This window comes from Choloepus didactylus, chromosome 13, assembly GCF_015220235.1.
Source record: "Choloepus didactylus isolate mChoDid1 chromosome 13, mChoDid1.pri, whole genome shotgun sequence".
Classification (NCBI taxonomy): domain Eukaryota; kingdom Metazoa; phylum Chordata; class Mammalia; order Pilosa; family Megalonychidae; genus Choloepus; species Choloepus didactylus.
In genome coordinates this window covers 53,174,966-53,197,184 of record NC_051319.1, presented here as the reverse complement: position 1 = coordinate 53,197,184, position 22,219 = coordinate 53,174,966, and the positions used below count along the sequence as shown (strand labels likewise).

Below are 22,219 nucleotides of genomic sequence, written 5' to 3'. Positions count from 1 at the left end.
TATGGTTTGTGAATATATTTCAATAAAACTGAATTTAAAAAAAAATAAAATAAAAAAAAATAAAAATAAGCATAGGGATACACAAGCTGGAAAAAATATGGAGAGAGGGATGTACCTATTCACTATTGGTGGGGAAGTAGAATGGTGCAGCCCATCTGGAGGGCAGTGTGGTGGTTCCATGGGAAGCTAAGTATGGGGTTGCCATATGGTCCTGCAACCCTGCTATTGGGTATAGTTAGATGAAATGAGAACAGGAAAACTAACGGACATGTGCACATTGGTGCTTATTGCGGCAGTATTCACGAATTTCAATGGATGGAGGTGGCCTAAGGGTACATCAACTGATAAATGGAATGGTGAACTGTGGTGTATACATACAATGGAATATTAAAGGGTGGCAAGAAGGAATGAAGTTCTGAAGTTTGCAACTAGTTGAAAGGACCTTAAGGACAATATGTTGAGTGAAATAAGCCAGACACAAAAAGACAAATATTGTATGATCTCACTTATATGAAATAATTAGAATAAGCAAATTCATAGAGATAGAAACTAGAATACAGTTTACTAGGGGCTGGGGTGTGGGAAGGGAATGGGTAGTGTGCTGGTTTGAAGCTGTGATGTACCCCAGAAAATGCCGTGTTCTTTTAGTTCATCCCTGTGTGGGGAGACCTATTGTGGGTTGGATGTTTTGGTTAGGTTGTTTCAATTGAGGCCCAGTCAAAGTAGGCCTTTATGAGAGTATAAAATGTAGAGACATTTGGAAGAGAGCTTAGAGAGAAAAACACCCCAGAGATGGTAAGAGAGAACCCACAGATGCTCAGAAAGAAAGCCACTGAAATCAGAAGCTGAAAGCAACGAAACCCAGGAGTGAAGGACCAGCAGACGCTGGCCATGTGCCTTGCTATCTGACAGAGGAACCCTGGATGCCAGCAGCCTTTCTTCAGTGAAGACATCCTTTTGTTGATGCCTTAATTTGGACATTTTCACAGCCTTAGAATTGTAACTTGTAACTCCATAAATCCCCATCATTAAAAGCCATGGTATATTGCATTCCGGCGGCTTTAGCAAACCAAAACAGGTAGTTAATGCTCACTTAGTATAGAGTTGCTGTTTGGAGTGATGGAAAAGTTTTGGTAATGGATGGTGGTAATGTTACACAACATTGTAATGTAATTATCACCACTGAAATACATATTTGAGTGTGGTTAGAGGGGAAATTTTAGGCTGATTAAGTGGGTAATGGGAATAGTCTACTGTATTAAAAAAAATTTCACACCCCTTTTTATAATCTATTTATATGGATGCTTATATGATTGTCTTGGCTCCCCAGCAGAAGATTTTAGTTCCTCAGTATCACTTCAGAAAAAATTGTTATGGTGATAGTGCAAGGGCCTTTTCATCTTGCTGATTAATGTGAACCTTGGCTAACCCAATTATAGAACTCTGCCAGAAACTGGGTTTGGGTCTTTTAATACAGCATCATAAATTTCAAATGACGTTTTCTTGGACTGTCTTATCCCAGTACTGTTGTATGTTATTTTTTGAAAATGAAGCTCCTTGTATCATAACAAAAAAGTTTAACTGTATAATTTATTTTGGTTTTTAAAAGTAATTTCCATGTTGCTTTTCCATGTTAAAAGTGAATCCCTGGGCTACTAAAACTATGAATAATTCAGTAATCCATTCAGTATGTGTCTATTACATGCCTGGCATTTTGTAGGCAGTGTGCAGAGTACTAGGCATACTCTGGCAAACAAAAAACAAGGACCCAACCCTAAAGTATTTGTCTTATATATGAGGTATAAGGCCATCATGATTCAACCCAGCATGGGGGATCCATTTTTCAACTCTGATCTCAGTCAATCTTCTTGCCACATGCACCTGGGGCCATGACCAAGAATGTGGGGCAGAGTGCCAGATAACATAGAGCATTCAGAGGGGCAGAGGGAGGGAAGGAAGGCATTGTGCAGTGTATGTTGAAAGAAAGGAAAACCTCCCTTGAAATACAGCTGACAGACATCAACTTTAAAATGAACTTTGAGTAACTGCAAACATAGTGACAGAACTGTCTACTTTGATGCAAAGAAATGTGATCCAGCTTTACAGCAACATTTATGGAAAGACCATTGGGTTACACTCACTGAAGAGGATCAGCAAAGCATTAACAATAGGGAAAACATCCAAAGTGGTTTAGAACAAAGACGGTTTTCCTAATCACATTGTTAAAGTCATCAATACCTAATATGAGAAGACTGGACATTCATATCAGCATCCTACTGTACATAATTTATTGTTTGCTACATATAGTTATCCTCAGCTTATAATCTGTGTATCTTCTCATTTCATAGTATAAATTTAATCCTTTTAGTGAGTTCCTTTTTTGCTCATTAAAAGTTGTGTATTAAAGAACCATCAGAATGAAAACTCTACAGACAGGGACTGTATTTATCATGCTCACTGCTGTATCCCCAGCCCATAGCAGGGTCCCTGTGTGTAGACCTTTGTCATGTTTTCTGGGTGTCCAGAATCTTTTGAAAACTTTTCCTATATTTAGGGAATTTCTTACAAGTCCTGCCTCACCCAAAGTAGAAGCCAGGAAACAAATTTTTGCAGCCTCATTGCAGCTAAGGCTCCACTACTTTGACATACCCATAGGGGCTTCTCTTCAGAAGTGAGCTACATGAGGAAGCAGGCTTTACCCCAAATCTAATTTCCCTGGCAAGGGTGACAACTGAAGCCACCCACTTTCTCCTCCTGTAGGCTTTCCCTGAATATCCCCATCCCTCTCCAGGATGGTTTAGGTAACCCTCCTCTAGGTCTACTTCTTCATTGTACTTTCTCCTTGTATTATAATTATCAGCACCTTTTATTATTTTATTAAGTTCTAATCTGCTGTAGTAGTTAAGGTAATACTAGCTGCTCTAACAAACCAAAAATATATGGTGAATCAAACACAACCAATAGAACTTTCTTTCCTAATCACATGAAGTCAAACAAGATGTTTGGGACCAGCAAGCGGCTCACCTGCAAGAGGTGATTCAAGGATCCAGGCTCCTTCCATCTTGTGCTCTATCCTCTTTAACACATGGCTTCCAGGGTGCAAGGACCATCTAAACCGAGCCAGAAGGCAATGGTCTAGATGAATCACACACTAGGGGTTTTATGAACCAAGCCCAGATGTGATGATTGTCACTTCTGTTGGCATTCTATTGCTCAGAACTCAGTCACATGGCCACACCTTACTAAAAAATAGTCTAACTTCTTCTAGCTGTCTCCAGGTAAGATTATAGCAATATTAGAAAATCATGATCAAGTGCCATACCTAACTTTCTGTCTCTCACTTGCTGCTTTCTTCCTCATTTGGGAAAATGGATCACCAATAAGAAGGTTAATACCCCAGTTATCCTGGGTAAAACAGACAGATGTTGCTCTGATCTGGAGTCCCTTTTCTTTGTTCTCCTGTGCTTTTTTCCTAAATATTTCAGCTTTGGGGGCATATATTCATTGGACAGTTATTTCTGAATGCATTGCCTAAAATTGCTTTTATCTCCAAGCTCCCCATGTGTCAATTTGAGAGGGAAAATGTTTAACATGCAGCCTGGGTGCCATATGTGTTCTGACGTGCTGGCACATGGGAGAGTTAGGATGTTCCAAATTACTGCCTATTGGCCACCCACAGGCAAATGAAGGAAACGTCTTTTTATTTTCCCTGCCTCTCCTGGACCTAGGTGCCTTATTCGCGGCCAGGGAGAGCTGGGAATACGACTCAGGTGCCAGGGACCTCCAGAGCCCGGACTTGCAGAGCCAGTCAGCGCTGGCCCTGCAGAAGCTGCTCGAGTATAGCGGAAGCTCTCTGCGTCAGCAGGCTGCTCTCCACAAACTGCTCACACAGTCTCCACACTTTGGCAACTCTGTAGGACGAAGCTGTCTAGAGCTGGCCAATACGGTGAGTACTTTTGATTCATGGAACATGACTTGAGGCCTGTCTGTATTCCAATACCAGTATTTTAATTTAAGGCTCCAGGGGACATGTTAAGTATTGTCTTTTTTATTGAGCTAAACCCTGTACCCATTCCCAGCAATGCTAATAATGTTAAGTGCCCCAAAGTTGCTATCACAATTAGGGACTTCACTTTCATCATTACAGTCAGGTGGACTCCTAAATGGCATTTTGATTAAGTTTGTAACTTGTAAAGATTAAATTACTATAATATCTACAAAAGCTTTTCCTTAATTACAATATTGCTCTGGTATCAAACATTACAAATTAATAGGATATACTTCTTTCTGCTTCTCAATTTGACTTTACCGGTTTGAAAAAAAAAAAGAAAGGAAAATATTTCATTGAAAGTTTGATTACTGTTTCTGCTTATACTTTTAAAATCTTTTCTGTTGAAAACTATTGAAAAACTTAGAATTTCATTATGCTTAGTTTAACCTTCCCCTTGACTCAAGGATCATTACCTTGGTGGCCTTTGGGTAAAAAGATTTTGTCTTCCCTTTTAAGTTATAGTTGTGGAACAAGAGTGGATGGCTGATGAACTGGGTCATTTTGGGTGAAATGCAGACAGGTTTATAAATTGATATTGCTGTCCAGCCATTATGGAAATGGTCCAAAAACCTACCTTGCTTTTTAAAACTGAAGTTTATTGGTGAAATAAGCATCTTAAAAACCTTCACTTATATATATTTACAGTCTGCTATAATGTAGACCAGTGGTTTTCAAACTCCTTGTGTTTGAGGCACACTTTCTAGTCTGACATCCTTGAAGGAACTAACAATTCTAAATATGTCAGCAATAATTTAAACACAATCATCAGACAAATCTCTATTGAAGGGCATGCTACAAAATATCTAACCAATACCCCTCCGCACTGTCAAGGTCATTAAAAACAAAAGGAATCTCAGAAACTGTCACATCCAAGAGGAGCCTAGGAAGACATGATGAATAAACGTAACGTGGGATCCTGGAAGGGATCCTGGGACAGAAAAAAGACATTGGGTAAAAACTAAGGCAACTTGAATAAATTATGGACTTCAGTTAATAATAGTGTATCAATATTGGTTCATTAATTGTGACAAATCCACATACTAATGTAAGATGCTCATAATAGGGGAAAGTGGCTGTGGGGTGTATGAGAATTCTATCAGCAAATTTTCTGTAAACCTAAAACTGTTCTAAAATTAAAAGTTTATTAAACACACGTATACACACACAATCACTGCAAAGTCTGTAAAAGCATCCATTGCACTGCCACTTGATTATCCTTAGGACATTCTGGTATAGTTTGAATAGAACTGTTAACTACCTAATCTTGCCCTCCTACATGCTCAGGAGACTAGGCAAGTATCAGTAAATATGTCAACTTTCTCTGACATGGGTCTGGGCTTACGCTATGTCTGTTACCTCTAACTTGCTGCAGGTTGGTCCTTCCTCTGTATTACATCAGCTGAGCCTTTTCCAAGCCAGACATTGCAAAAACAGTATGGATTACAACAAAAATCAATGTTACCCATTGACCAAAATTTGGTGGCAGCTGCTTTGAAGAGTTATGGTTCAGAATTCATGGCCCATTAGTGTTCTGCAGTAAGCCTGCAGTTGAAAACTGCAGGTGTTGTCTGTTTCCTACCTCTCTGTGGTTCCTAGGTTCTTCACATCTCCAGAAACTTCCTGAATTTCCTTCTGTTCTACTGTCTCTCCTGGTCAGAGGCCAGCTCAGCCCCTGGGTTTCCCACAACCAGATTCTCTGTGATAGTTGTTGGGAGGAGTAAGGCACAGAGAGTTTTCATATACACCAGATCCATTTATACTCTTTGTGCATTATTCGATAAGCTTTAGAAGTAATGGAACTCTGCCTGAGAATGTCTCTGCAGAAGCTAGTTTGGGAAACACTCCCTTATGTGCTGAACACCCAGATCACACAGGAGTGTTAACTTCGTAAAAATTCATGTACTACACACTTATAATTTGCATACTTTTCTGTATGTATATGTCTATAAAAAGCTTATGAAAAACACAAATAAATAATTGATGGCAGCTATTCATTAGAATACATTGAATAAGGACAAAAGTACATTCTCAAAACAAACAAACTTTAAAGTTGTACACACTCGCCTCAGGTGATTCCTTGGTGAGAATTAGACCATAAATGCAAGTGCAAGCATTGAAGTCTTATGCTGTGATTATATTATTCATTTTACTTCTCACAGAATTGAAAATATACAAGTTAAAAATATTGGTTGAACTCGCAGACCCTTGATGATATCCTTGGAACCTATGGTAGAGTTCATTTTCGGCCCCAGTTCTTCACTCCTTCCTATATCCTCATCATTTATCATGTGACTTTGGAGTCCTTCTGTCAGACAAGTGAGAAATAATAAAGGCTTGTTGTTTTAACCCCTGTGCTTGGGTAGTTTGTCTCATAGTAATAGCTGACTTAGGGTCTGCTCACACAGGCTCATGGAACTCTGTGTGAGAAATACCCTTTATAGGTAGCCCGAGAAAATAAACAGCCTCTCTAAAGTGTACACTTGGGCAATCCCTTTACTTATATAATCATATTAAAGTAATTTATGTGTCTTCTAAAACAAAGTCCTGAACTGATAAAAATTAAATTCTGGTTTTGTTTTGTTTTTATAATTACTGAGAGCAAAAGGCATTTTATCAGTCAGTGTCCAATCAGGAGAAGGAAAGCACACAGTAATTCACCCAGGGAAATTTTAATATAAATAATTGGTAGCTAATAGCAGTGAATTACCTACTAAGGGGTAAAGAGAACTCTAAAGAATACAGGAATAGCACATATAGTGAACAGCCACCACCTCTAGTGCTGAGGCAGAATGCCTAAGGAAAGGGGCAGTCTCCCTGCCCAGGGCTGAGATGCAGACCTGGTAGCAAAAGGTGTGACTGCGGCCCTCCGAATGGCAGAGCATTTCCCTGAGATGCTTCAGGCCAGGGCTGGCAAGCAGGAAACCACCTCTGGAGTCTCAGCCCAGTTCACTGGGATGTTACCTGCTGGGGCATCTTTGAGACTCACTGAACATAACTAAGCAGGCTCCCATGATATTGCCAGAGGAATTCACTGGGAAGCTGTCCACTGGTGTGGTGGCAAAACCCACTGAGAAGTCCCTTGTAAGGATGTCACTGAAACTCACTAGGGATGAGGCCACTGGGTGCCCTGTCTGCTGCTGGCCTCCACCCACTACAAAAGCTAATAGGAAAGACCACAACAGAACCAGGAAGAGAATTCCTTTCCTTGACCAGCATTCCTCCAGCACCCTCTATTGAAAAAGAAGTGTTTGCAGGGTCCTGCTCCAGTACCACAAAGCAGGGCAAAGAAAGGTGGATTTGGAGGTGAGAGGCAATTCACTGATAACCGGCACAGGCATTTATAGCATTAAGAATCTTCTGGGAAAAAAAAGACAAAAAAAAAAAAGAATCCTCTAGGAGCTTCTTAAACAAGCTCTTCCCCCTTTTAAACATCCCTTAATTTTCTCCTACCACCAAATACCTATTTTCTTTACCTCTAAGATAGTAGATACTGTGGCTTTGAGATTTAACATACTGTTCAAAGTGGAAAAGCAACAAGATGATGTTGTACATAGAAACTTGCTGTACATAGGAGCTTCTCAGATTTTATCTGAGAGGCAGAATGGCAACAGGTGATGTAGAATAAGAGATTTATTATAGGGGTTGGACTTTACACCAATATGAAAGCTGGTGGAGCAGTCTATACAGGCTGCTACTTCTGCATTTAGTGTTGAATCTAAGTTGCTATAGGTCTATCTGACCAACAGTTAAGAAGGAAAGCCTGGCTGTAAATGGGAGGAAGGACAAACCGGAACCCATGAGGACAAACTGAGACCTAAGGGACAAACTGGAACCCACTTTTTTCTCTTACCAACCCTGATGCGGTGAGTGACCTGCAGTAGAAGCTGTTCTCTGATGGATTCTCTTTTTTACAAAGATTTGTATTACCAGGGAAGATTACAAGTATACATTGTAATGTTATGGATTCTTAGTAGTGATATATTTAAGTATTCTGAAACATAAAAAATAACTGAAGTTTTCTTTTTTTTAGATACAGACTGATAAATTCCTGAACAAAATATCAACTTCTAGATAGATTCTTTCAGCAATGCTGTTTGTTTTTTTAAAATGCACTATTAACTTTATTAATTTTTAATAAAATTATTAATTAGGAAATTGGTGTCAATTAAAATTAATTATGCTCTAGAAGTATCATGCACAATATAGAAAATATTTGAACCAGTAGAGAAAGTTAGTGAAAAGTAAGTCATCATTTGTCTATTCATCTTCCCTCATTTAAAAAGGAATTCACCTATTTCTTACATATCCCTGAATTGCTTTTAATATTAGGGAATTTTTCATCTCTCCTTTTGCAGTTTTAAAATGCTATGATCATTGCAGTGACTTGTCAAATTTGAGATTAGCAGGTTTCAACCTGGTAATACCAGGTCAACAGATTATGTCCTGGCTTTGTAGTCAGAGCAAGGCTGCTTGTTCTGCTAGCTCCCTCCTCTGGCGTTTTTCAGAAGCAAAGAACAAGAAACTTCTGTGCAGAGCATGTTTGTCACCCTTTACATTTTCAGGGAATTGGGACAGTACAAATAAAATATTGGATTATTGAGAAAGACGGAAGGGGGGAGGGTCTAGAATATAGTCTAGTCCAGGAAAAAAGTGGGTTGATAAAAAAATTTTCAGAACCTTGAATTGTCACTTCCAAATGATTGAGACTGAATTTAGATAGATAGGTAGATAGATAGATAGATAGATAGATGAAATTAATCAGTCAATCAATTAATTAAATTGGTTCTATAGAAAGAAAATATTTGTGTTGTTAGTTGTCTAAAATACCAGCTATCTTTGGGGAAGTGCACTGTTTTATATGCATTTTTCCCTAACGTTTCAAATCATGATATTGGAAGCAGCCTGTTTCATTTCTCTGCAGATGATGATAATATGTCTGCATTTTGCACCCTGCTGCTCAATCTCTCTTCCTTTAGAGTCCTTTGGACAATTTGGTTTCAACTTTGCCCATTTTAAGATTTCAATTTGTGCTTAAAGTTTTTTTTGCACAAGCCATTTCAATTTTTAAAGGGAGAAAAAAGACAGTTATGAGTTGTGCAAATACAAAAAAGTAAATTTATGAAATGACATGGTAAGTTTTGCTAATCTGTTTGTCCAGCAATTATCAGAAAATCCAAGCAGCTTTTTTCCTTTAGGCTGGTTATAATGTCTGGGTATCAGAAGTCAAATTAAAACTATCTATTATCATGCTGATATGTCATATGAGTATAGTTATTAATATAATTAATAATTAACTGAACTTTATTTGGTGCAACATTCCTAGTTATATTTCTTTGGGGACACTTCAAATCTGCACATTTCAGCCAATACAAAAGGATCTTTAAAACGTACGTGAATAACTAAGGAATTATGTCTAGTAGTGGTGAAATAAATATATAGGGGTCTGTATTTTATTTAATCACCTGATCAACTTCTCGTGTCTCACACTGGCTTTGGGTTTTCTTTAATCCAACTATGGGATACTGAGGTTTTTTTATGCTTTTCAGCTACTACCATCCTTATTATATGTCACTGTTATCCAGATTTGCTACCCAATGAGACATAATTTCTATTTTTCTCTATCTTGCTATTTCAGAATCCAGAAGTTTGAAAACTCTTAAGAAAAGTTATCAAAAAATTGGAAATAAAGCAAAAAGAGTATTGGATGCCCTTTCATAGTCATATTAGAGCCTCTGTGGGTCATCTGACCCTCCGGGGAATGTTGCTTTGTTTGGCTTACTATTTACTAATATTTAGAGTCTTGACTCTGTAAACTTGCATGTTAATTTACAGTAGATTGGTAAATTATCAATGATTTTTATCTGGTAGAGATATAAATTATTTTTGTCAGGCAGAAAAGATAACCCTAAATGTTACATTCTATTGCCCTGGTAAGACAGTAACCAGTTTTATAACTAACTATGAGATCTTATTCCAGCATTCTTTTTTTTCCATTGACAATAGATTTACCAGTTTCTTCTATCATTCTTTGAATCAGTTTTATTAACTTGCTGGGTTCCTCAATGAATTAAATCTTTGAAAAGGACTTATTCACTCTATATTTCACTCTATATTTACATGGGAGTTAAGTTTTTCCTTTTTTTTTTAATTATACTTTGACACTCCATTCTCTTTTTTGTTTGCCGTTTACTGCTAGTGAAAATAGAGAACTAGACAGGCACTTATGTCAGTAGAGGTTACCCCCAGTCATTTTAATTAGACTAGAACCAGTCTTTTATTCTCTTTCCCTTTCTAGTTTCTTTTTTAAGACTTCTAGATCCCTTCATTTCTTTTGTCTTCCATCCTCACCATCACTACCACCACCACCTCCACGCTTACCTCCCTCCTATGAGAACCACCCCCCCCCCAACATTGCCGTATTCCCCATGTCTCTTACTAAGGTCCTAAATCTCGTACTTCTGATAAAGGAATAGAAAGAAAAATAAAGAGAGTCTGGTAAATTCTCTGTGTCCAAAGGAATTCATTGCATCTCCAGGGAATCTTGGAACTGGTAGCCTCAAGCTCTGCCAAGACACCTTAGTTCGTCCCCTGGCCAGCATAAAGGAGAATATGGATGCACATACAAAACAGTCATTTTAATTGGCACTTTTGTTGAGCACATGGCATTGAAGCATGCAGCAGTTGCCAAAAATAATAATAAAGCATAAGAGAGGAAGAATTAATTCTTTGAATATTTATTTGCTGTTTGGGCGATTTTCATAATTGTACAGAGATGATTTTTTTGTGGTGTATTCTAATTCTTCATAAATACTGAGTTTTAAAAGTCTTCACAAGTACTTTTTAATCTCTAAAATGCTTTGCAATCATAAATTTGAGATTAAGTTCTGACATTCTGTTGAGATTACAATATCCTTCTTGGGAAGAGCTTTAGAATTTAACAAAGGTCTTTCTTATTTATTTGTGAAACCGAGGATGCTCTTAAAGAATTGTTACTTTTACTATTACTGCTGTTAGTAATTTGTACAAAATATGCAAACTTAGGATCTGTGGTTTAAGTTATTGCTTTTTTTCTGAAGAGATTCTCTGTTCTTATTTAGCCGAGTTTGAGCTTACTTTTACATTTTCCCTACTGCTCTTAGCTTATGTTTCCTCTGTCTCTCTGTCACAAATGGAAATAATGTCTAGTTTATATTGTGGCTAGAGTAATCCTCCTCTTTATGTACTAAGATTGTGGACTGATAATATGACTCTCCTTATCAACAACTTATCATCAATAAGACATACAAAAAGCAGGCACTCCACCCTTCAGAAGCTTTTAATCTTGGGAATGAACAATGTACCTGCACAAGAAATGTTCATACTATTGTCTCTAGAGAGCAGTGGCTCCCAGAAATCGCAATTTCATGGACCAGTAACATTTGAAAAGATTGAGACTTGCCAATGTTTTATGTTATCAAAAATCAAAAGCCAATTTACTTCCTATCACTACCATTTTGTAAAAGAAAGGGCTGTTTTAAAAGTTGTGTTAACATATATAAAAAATAAAATTTGCCATTTTAACCATTTTTAAGTATTCAATTCAGTGTCCTTAATTACATTTACAGAGTTGACTACTGTCATCAGTATCTATCACCCCAACTTTTTATCACTAATACAGAAACTCTTTACGCATTAAATAATAATTCCCCAGGCCCCCTCACTCCAGCACCTGTAACCTCTAATCTACTTTCTATTGGTATGAATTTCTTTATTCTTAATATTTAATATAAGTGGAATCATACAATATTTGTCCTTTTATTTCCCTTACCTTGTTTTCACATTTCATCCATGTTGTGGCATGTATCAAAACCTCATCCCTTTTAATGGTTGAATAATATTTATTTGTATGTATATATCACATTTTTTTTATCCATGTCAATGGGCACTTGGGTTGTATCCACCTTTTGGCTATTATGAATAATGCTGTTATGAATATTGGTGTTCAAGTATTTCTTTATCACCAAATGTAGGTGGTATCTTTAGATAAATAAATTTAACTTCTTGGAAAAATTCACAATTGTTCTTGTTTTTCACATTTCTCCACTAACTGATGGGAACTTTGACATGGATGAGATTCTCTAGCAGAGTAACTAATATGTGGACTTTAGCAACACATGCTATGTTCATTACTGTGTGACTTTGGACAAGTCATATACCTCTCTTAGCCTCTGTGTTCTCATAAAATAGGAATAATAATACCTTTCCTATATGGTTGTCATAAGAATTACATGAGATGATGCATATAAAATAAAATGCCTGGTGCAGGTAGGTGCTCAAGAAAGGATAGCTGTTTGCCCCATCTAATTATCAGAAACAAATCTTGAGAATTATTTACAAGTAGATAAATTTAGGGTAGAATTTGGAAGTAGAAACTTAAATTCTGAAGACATGAGATCTGTTAAGGAGATTTCAAGATATTTACTGGGCTAGGGGCTGTCTTAAGATGTTTTCATTAAAAGTTATATTGGAGAGGCGGGGCAAGATGGCAGACTGGTGAGCTGTATGCTTTAGTTACTCCTCCAGGAAAGTAGGTAGAAAGCCAGGAACTGCGTGGACTGGACACCACAGAGCAATCTGACTTTGGGTATACTTCATACAACACTCATGAAAACGTGGAACTGCTGAGATCAGCGAAATCTGTAAGTTTTTGCGGCCAGGGGACCCGCGCCCCTCCCTGCCAGGCTCAGTCCCGTGGGAGGGGCTGTCAGCTCCGGGAAGGAGAAGGGAGAACTGCAGTGGCAGCCCTTATCGGAAACTCATTCTGCTGATCCAAACTCCAACCATAGATAGACGGAGACCAGACACCAGAGAATCTGAGAGCAGCCAGCCCAGCAGAGAGGAGACAGGCATAGAAAAAAAACAACACGAAAAACTCCAAAATAAAAGCGGAGGATTGTTGGAGCTCTGGTGAACATAGAAGGGGGAAGGGCAGAGCTCAGGCCCGAGCTCAGGCCCTGAGGCGCATATGCAAATCCCGAAGAAAAGCTGATCTCTCTGCCCTGTGGACCTTTCCTTAATGGCCCTGGTTGCTTTGTCTCTTAGCATTTCAATAACCCATTAGATCTCTGAGGAGGGCCCGTTTTTTTTTTTTTTTTTAATCCTTTTTTCTTTTTCTAAAACAATTACTCTAAGAAGCCCAATACAGAAAGCTTCAAAGACCTGCAATTTGGGCAGGTCAAGTCAAGAGCAGAACTAGGAGAGCTCTGAGACAAAACGCAATAATCCAGTGGCTGAGAAAATTCACTAAACACCACAACTTCCCAAGAAAAGGGGGGTGTCCGCTCACAGCCACCATCCTGGTGGACAGGAAACACTCCTGCCCATCGCCAGCCCCATAGCCCAGAGCTGCCCCAGACAACCCAGTGTGACGGAAGAGCTTCAAATAACAGGCACACACCACAAAACTGGGTGTGGACATTAGCCTTTCCTGCAACCTCAGCTGATTGTCCCAGAGTTGGCAAGGTAGAGCAGTGTGAATTAACAAAGCCCCATTCAGCCATCATTTCAGCAGACTGGGAGCCTCCCTACACAGCCCAGCAGCCCAGAACTGCCCTAGGGGGATGGCACTCACCTGTGACATAGCACAGTCATCCCTCAACAGAGGACCCGGGGTGCACGGCCTGGAAGAGGGGCCCACTTGCAAGTCTAAGGAGCCATACGCCAATACCAAGGACTTGTGGGTCAGTGGCAGAGACAAACTGTGGCAGGACTGAACTGAAGGATTAGACTATTGCAGCAGCTTTAAAACTCTAGGATCACCAGGGAGATTTGATTGTTAGAGCCACCCCCCCCCTCCCTGACTGCCCAGAAACATGCCCCATATACAGGGCAGGCAACACCAACTACACACGCAAGCTTGGTACACCAATTGGACCCCACAAGACTCACTCCCCCACTCACCAAAAAGGCTAAGCAGGGGAGAACTGGCTTGTGGACAACAGGTGGCTCGTGGACGCCACCTGCTGGTTAGTTAGAGAAAGTGTACTCCACAAAGCTGTAGATCTGATAAATTAGAGATAAGGACTTCAATTGGTCTACAAATCCTAAAAGAACCCTATCAAGTTCAGCAAATGTCACGAGGCCAAAAACAACAGAAAATTATAAAGCATATGAAAAAACCAGACGATATGGATAACCCAAGCCCAAGCACCCAAATCAAAAGACCAGAAGAGACACAGCACCTAGAGCAGCTACTCAAAGAACTAAAGATGAACAATGAGACCATAGTACGGGAGACAAAGGAAATCAAGAAGACCGTAGAAGAGCATAAAGAAGACATTGCAAGACTAAATAAAAAAATGGATGATCTTATGGAAATTAAAGAAACTGTTGACCAAATTAAAAAGATTCTGGACACTCATAGTACAAGACTAGAGGAAGTTGAACAACGAATCAGTGACCTCGAAGATGACAGAATGGAAAATGAAAGCATAAAAGAAAGAATGGGGAAAAAATTGAAAAAATCGAAATGGACCTCAGGGATATGATAGATAATATGAAACGTCCAAATATAAGACTCATTGGTGTCCCAGAAGGGGAAGAAAAGGGTAAAGGTCTAGGAAGAGTATTCAAAGAAATTGTTGGGGAAAACTTCCCAAATCTTCTAAACAACATAAATACACAAATCATAAATGCTCAGCGAACCCCAAATAGAATAAATACAAATAAACCCACTCCGAGACATACTGATCACACTGTCAAACACAGAAGAGAAGGAGCAAGTTCTGAAAGCAGCAAGAGAAAAGCAATTCACCACATACAAAGGAAACAGCAGAAGACTAAGTAGTGACTACTCAGCAGCCACCATGGAGGCGAGAAGGCAGTGGCACGATATATTTAAAATTCTGAGTGAGAAAAATTTCCAGCCAAGAATACTTTATCCAGCAAAGCTCTCCTTCAAATTTGAGGGAGAGCTTAAATTTTTCACAGACAAACAAATGCTGAGAGAATTTGCTAACAAGAGACCTGCCCTACTGGAGATACTCAAGGGAGCCCTACAGACAGAGAAACAAAGAAAGGACAGAGAGACTTGGAGAAAGGTTCAGTACTAAAGAGATTCGGTATGGGTACAATAAAGGATATTAATAGACAGAGGGGAAAAATATGACAAACATAAACCAAAGGATAAGATGGCTGATTCAAGAAATGCCTTCACGGTTATAACGTTGAATGTAAATGGATTAAACTCCCCAATTAAAAGATATAGATTCGCAGAATGGATCAAAAAAAATGAACCATCAATATGTTGCATACAAGAGACTCATCTTAGACACAGGGACACAAAGAAACTGAAAGTGAAAGGATGGAAAAAAATATTTCATGCAAGCTACAGCCAAAAGAAAGCAGGTGTAGCAATATTAATCTCAGATAAAATAGACTTCAAATGCAGGGATGTTTTGAGAGACAAAGAAGGTCACTACATACTAATAAAAGGGGCAATTCAGCAAGAAGAAATAACAATCATAAATGTCTATGCACCCAACCAAGGTGCCACAAAATACATGAGAGAAACACTGGCAAAACTAAAGGAAGCAATTGATGTTTCCACAATAATTGTGGGAGACTTCAACACATCACTCTCTCCTATAGATAGATCAACCAGACAGAAGACCAATAAGGAAATTGAAAACCTAAACAATCTGATAAATGAATTAGATTTAACAGACATATACAGAACATTACATCCCAAATCACCAGGATACACAAACTTTTCTAGTGCTCATGGAACTTTCTCCAGAATAGATCATATGCTGGGACATAAAACAAGCCTCAATAAATTTAAAAAGATTGAAATTATTCAAAGCACATTCTCTGACCACAATGGAATACAATTAGAAGTCAATAACCATCAGAGACTTAGAAAATTCACAAATACCTGGAGGTTAAACAACACACTCCTAAACAATCAGTGGGTTAAAGAAGAAATAGCAAGAGAAATTGCTAAATATAGAGACGAATGAAAATGAGAACACAACATACCAAAACCTATGGGATGCAGCAAAAGCAGTGCTAAGGGGGAAATTTATAGCACTAAATGCATATATTAAAAAGGAAGAAAGAGCCAAAATCAAAGAACTAATGGATCAACTGAAGAAGCTAGAAAATGAACAGCAAACCAATCCTAAACCAAGTACAAGAAAAGAAATAACAAGGATTAAAGCAGAAATAAATGACATACAGAACAAAAAAACAATAGAGAGGATAAATATCACCAAAAGTTGGTTCTTTGAGAAGATCAACAAGATTGACAAGCCCCTAGCTAGACTGACAAAATCAAAAAGAGAGAAGACCCATATAAACAAAATAATGAATGAAAAAGGTGACATAACTGCAGATCCTGAAGAAATTAAAAAAATTATAAGAGGATAGTATGAACAACTGTATGGCAACAAACTGGATAATGTAGAGGAAATGGACAATTTCCTGGAAACATATAAACAACCTAGACTGACCAGAGAAGAAATAGAAGACCTCAAGCAACCCATCACAAGCAAAGAGATCCAATCAGTCATCAAAAATCTTCCCACAAATAAATGCCCAGGGCCAGATGGCTTCACAGGGGAATTCTACCAAACTTTCCAGAAAGAACTGACACCAATCTTACTCAAACTCTTTCAAAACATTGAAGAAAATGGAACACTACCTAACTCATTTTATGAAGCTAACATCAATCTAATACCAAAACCAGGCAAAGATGCTACAAAAAGGAAAACTACCGGCCAATCTCCCTAATGAATATAGATGCAAAAATCCTCAACAAATACTTGCAAATCGAATCCAAAGACACATTAAAAAAATCATACACCATGACCAAGTGGGGTTTATTCCAGGCATGCAAGGATGGTTCAACATAAGAAAATCAATCAATGTATTACAACACATTAACAAGTCAAAAGGGAAAAATTAATTGATCATCTCAATAGATGCTGAAAAAGCATTTGACAAAATCCAACATCCCTTTTTGATAAAAACACTTCAAAAGGTAGGAATTGAAGGAAACTTCCTCAACATGATAAAGAGCATATATGAAAAACCCACAGCCAGCATAGTACTCAATGGTGAGAGACTGAAAGCCTTCCCTCTAAGATCAGGAACAAGACAAGGATGCCCGCTGTCACCACTGTTATTCAACATTGTGCTGGAAGTGCTAGCCAGGGCAATCCGGCAAGACAAAGAAATAAAAGGCATCCAAATTGGAAAGAAGAAGTAAAAGTCATTGTTTGCAGATGATATGATCTTACATCTAGAAAACCTGAGAAATCGACGATACAGCTACTAGAGCTAATAAACAAATTTAGCAAAGTAGCGGGATACAAGGTTAATGCACATAAGTCAGTAATGTTTCTATATGCTAGAAATGAACAAACTGAAGAGACACTCAAGAAAAAGATACCATTTTCAATAGCAACTAAAAAAATCAAGTACCTAGGAATAAACTTAACCAAAGATGTAAAAGACCTATACAAAGAAACTACATAACTCTACTAAAAAAAATAAAGGGGACCTTAAAAAATGGAAAAATATTCCATGTTCATGGATAGGAAGACTAAATGTCATTAAGATGTCATTCTACCCAAACTCATCTACAGATTCAATGCAATCCCAATCAAAATTCCAACAACCTACTTTGCAGACTTGGAAAAGCTAGTCATCAAATTTATTTGGAAAGGGAAGATGCCTCGAATTGCTAAAGACACTCTAAAAAAGAAAAACGAAGTGGGAGGACTTACACTCCCTGACTTTGAAGCTTATTATAAAGCCACAGTTGCCAAAACAGCATGGTACTGGCACAAAGATAGACATATAGATCAATGGAATCGAATTGAGAATTCAGAGATAGACCCTCACATCTATGGCCGACTGATCTTTGATAAGGCCCCCAAAGTCACTGAACTGAGTCATAATGGTCTTTTCAACAAATGGGGCTGGGAGAGTTGGATAGCCATATCCAAAAGAATGAAAGAGAACCCCTACCTCACCCCCTACACAAAAATTAACTCAAAATGGACCAAAGATCTCAATATAAAACAAAGGACCATAAAACTCCTAGAAGATAATGTAGGAAAACATCTTCAAGACCTTGTATTAGGCGGCCACTTCCTAGACTTTACACCCAAAGCACAAGCAACAAAAGAGAAAATAGATAAATGGGAACTCCTCAAGCTTAGAAGTTTCTGCACCTCAAAGGAATTTCTCAAAAAGGTAAAGAGGCAGCCAACTCAATGGGAAAAATTTTTGGAAACCATGTATCTGACAAAAGACTGATATCTTGCATATATAAAGAAATCCTACAACTCAATGACAGTAGTACAGACGCCCAATTATAAAATGGGCAAAAGATATGAAAAGACAGTTCTCTGAAGAGGAAATACAAATGGCCAAGAAACACATGAAAAAATGTTCAGCTTCACTAGCTATTAGAGAGATGCAAATTAAGACCACAATGAGATACCATCTAACACCGGTTAGAATGGCTGCCATTAAACAAACAGGAAACTACAAATGCTGGAGGGATGTGGAGAAATTGGAACTCTTATTCATTGTTGGTGGGACTGTATAATGGTTCAGCCACTCTGGAAGTCAGTCTGGCAGTTCCTTAGAAAACTAGATATAGAGTACCATTCGATCCAGCGATTGCACTTCTCGGTATATACCCGGAAGATCAGAAAGCAGTGACACGAACAGATATCTGCACGCCAATGTTCATAGCAGCATTATTCACAATTGCCAAGAGATGGAAACAACCCAAATGTCCTTCAACAGATGAGTGGATAAATAAAATGTGGTATATACACACGATGGAATACTACGCGGCAGTAAGAAGGAATGATCTGGTGAAACATATGACAACATGGATGAACCTTGAAGACATAATGCTGAGCGAAATAAGCCAGGCACAAAAAGAGAAATATTATATGCTACCACTAATGTGAACTTTGAAAATGTAAAACAAATGGTTTATAATGTAGAATGTAGGGGAACTAGCAGTAGAGAGCAATTAAGGAGAGGAGGAACAATAATCCAAGAAGAACAGATAAGCTATTTAACATTCTGGGATTGCCCAGGAATGACTATGGTCTGTTAATTTCTGATGGATATAGTAGGAGGCAGTAGTCACAGAAATGTTGCTGTATTAGGTAACTTCTTGGGGTAAGTAGGAACATGTTGGGAAGTTAAGCAGTTAATCTTAGGTTAGTTGTCTTTTCTTACTCCCTTGTTATGGTCTCCTTGAAATGTTCTTTATTGTATGTTGTTTTCTTTTTAACTTTTTTTTCATACATTGATTTAAAAAAAGAAGGAAAGTTAAAAAAAAAAAAAAAAAAAAAGAAAACAAGGAAAAAAAAAAAGATGTAGTGCCCCTTTGAGGAGCCTGTGAGAATGCAGGGGTATTCGCCTACCCCACCTCATGGTTGCTAACATGACCACAGACATAGGGACTGGTGGTTTGAATGGGTTGAGCCCTCTACAACAGGTTTTACCCTTGGGAAGACGGTTGCTGCAAAGGAGAGGCTAGGCCCTCCCTATGGTTGTGCCTAAGAGCCTCCTCCGAATGCCTCTTTGTTGCTCAGATGTGGCCCTCTCTCTCTGGCTAAGCCAACTTGAAAGGTGAAATCACTGCCCTCCCCCCTACGTGGGATCAGACACCCAGGGGAGTGAATCTCCCTGGCAACGTGGAATACGACTCCCGGGGAGGAATGTAGACCCGCATCGTGGACTGAGAACATCTTCTTGACCAAAAGGGGGATGTGAAAGGAAATGAAATAAGCTTCAGTGGCAGAGAGATTCCAAAAGGAGCCGAGAGGTCACTCTGGTGGGCACTCTTATGCACACTTTAGAACAACCCTTTTTAGGTTCTAAAGAATTGGGGTAGCTGGTGGTGGATACCTGAAACTATCAAAACTACAACCCAGAACCCATGAATCTCGAAGACAGTTGTATAAAAATGTAGCTTATGAGGGTGACAATGGATTGGGAAGGCCATAAGGACCACACTCCACTTTGTCTAGTTTATGGATGGATGAGTAGAAAAATAGGGGAAGGAACAAACAGACAAAGGTACCCAGTGTTCTTTTTACTTCAATTGCTCTTTTTCACTCTAATTATTATTCTTGTTATTTTTGTGTGTGTGCTAATGAAGGTGCAGGGATTGATTTGGGTGATGAATGTACACTATGTAATGGTACTGTAAACAATCGAAAGTACGATTTGTTTTGTATGACTGCTGTGGTATGTGAATATATCTAAATAAATGAGATTAAAAAAAAAAAAAAAGTTATATTGACCCCTCCCCTTACCGTCCGAGCAGGGCTGGGGGTTGCAGAATTGGGACGCTGGTTGCTGCAGAGCTGGTGACCCCACGCCCCATTGTGTTTGAGTTGTATCCTACAAGCTGAAGTAGCAGCCAAAGCCGTCCTCTGTGAGGGTCACTGGGATTGTAGCGTCTGTACCTTCTGGAACAGTGCGGAAGCCTGGAAGTGCATGATGTGCAATGCAGAGAAGGGCACCTCAACCGGGGACAGGAAGGAGTTGGGTCCTACTCCACAGCCAGTCTTGGGGTCAGAGGAAATTGAGTAGGTGGTGGCAGCTCAGAAGAGAAGAAACAGGCTGAATACCTGGCACCTGGAAGAATGAATACAGTACACAGGGAAGTTGGCCCAGGACAGAGAAGTGGGCCTAGTTTAAAAGAGGCTTGAGGACCACCCTGACATTTTTTTTACTGGCTCCTGTGGATCTAGTTTTCAGTGGTTGAAACATTACTTGAGGAGGAGTCAGAGAAGCGTTGTCATTCGGATTGAAACTGAAGAGGCTCTGGGCATCTCACCAGAGTCTAAAGGACACTCTGTTCCTAAAAGACACCTCAACCTGTCTCCCAGTTGGTTTGCACAGCAAGTTACTCAGCAGTTTGTGCCCCCTGCATAGTCAAAGAAAGAGAAAAAAGATGAAGTAGGAAAAAAAAAGTGAAAAGGAGACAGCTAGCAAAAAGAACAGTCATAAGAAAACCAGGCCAAGATTGAAAATGTGGATTGGAGTAGTGCTCAGCATTTGGAAGTTACTGTTGGAGATCTGACCGTTATTATCACAGACTTGAAGGAGAAAAAAAAGTCACCACCTGCATCTAGTGCTACTTCTGCAGATCAACACAGTCAGAGTGGTTCTGGCTGATAACACAGAGAGGGGCTGTCCAGTAGACTCAGAGGAGAAGCCTCATCATTGGAAAGAGAATCTCATTAAAGTTTATTTTCTCCAATTTCTTAGTCACTTCTGTTGTACCATGCAAATACACAGATTGTGCCAAGAAGTCCCACATTTTCATGACAAACGTTCATGCACAATCCTTAATTTGAGTTTTTACATAAAATAGAAATTTGTAGAATTTATTATTTTATTGCAGTCTATGCCTACCAAACATTCCAGACTTAACATTTTGGTCTCTACAGTTAAGGATGCCTTGAAATGTGGTTGAACTATTCATGATGCAGTGTTATTGGTACGACTATTTTGACTTTTAGTTTAGTGAATTCTAACATATAATTCTTGAATCTCTACTATTGGCATGTAACAAATTAAAATTTTATAACATAGTTAAAGAGCTTCCTTATTAGCTTATTTGGGAATTGTGAAACAAATGATTATAGGTATACAGTCAAAGATAACGTAATCAGTTATTGCTGCAACAGGAATTTTTTATATGGTTATCCCCTAAATACAACCTGCTGGTACTTGACGTGGTTAAATAGAAAATGTGTTATTAAATAAGAATTTGTATGAAACTTTGCCAATGTTTTGGACACATTTTATTAAATTGTTGTTCCTGAATTATGCTTCTGATTTTATTCTTTTCTTTTCTTTTCTTTTTGTGCTTATTTTTCAAAACATTCATTTATGTAATGTTACTAGCAGACTAGCAATAAAACATTGATTCTTTAGCTTTATAATTCAGGTTTAGTGCTATTGTCATCGAACACTGGTATTTTTCTGTATTATTATAAAGCCACTAAAATTCAATTAATTGTAAGCATTGGCAAAAAACAGAAAAGAACCTCTTATATTTTAAAAAGCTACAATTTTGGAAAAGCTTTAATTTAATGATAGCTTTATCACTGTTCCCCTTGCCCCCCAGTGTATTCA

General features: G+C 38.5%; 1 protein-coding gene across 2 annotated transcripts in view; it reads left to right on the top strand.

Annotated features, from left to right (window-relative positions):
• Window positions 1-22,219, top strand: part of MCC (MCC regulator of WNT signaling pathway) — a 621,876-nt gene that overhangs the window by 227,244 nt on the left and 372,413 nt on the right. The window contains exon 3 of one of the 2 annotated variants that reach the window (XM_037800700.1): window positions 3,729-3,946. In XM_037800700.1, coding sequence (XP_037656628.1) covers window positions 3,729-3,946 — 218 coding nt within the window. Of the gene's footprint in view, window positions 1-3,722; window positions 3,947-22,219 lie in introns of both variants that reach the window. The other variant, XM_037800699.1, reaches the window with a different exon arrangement.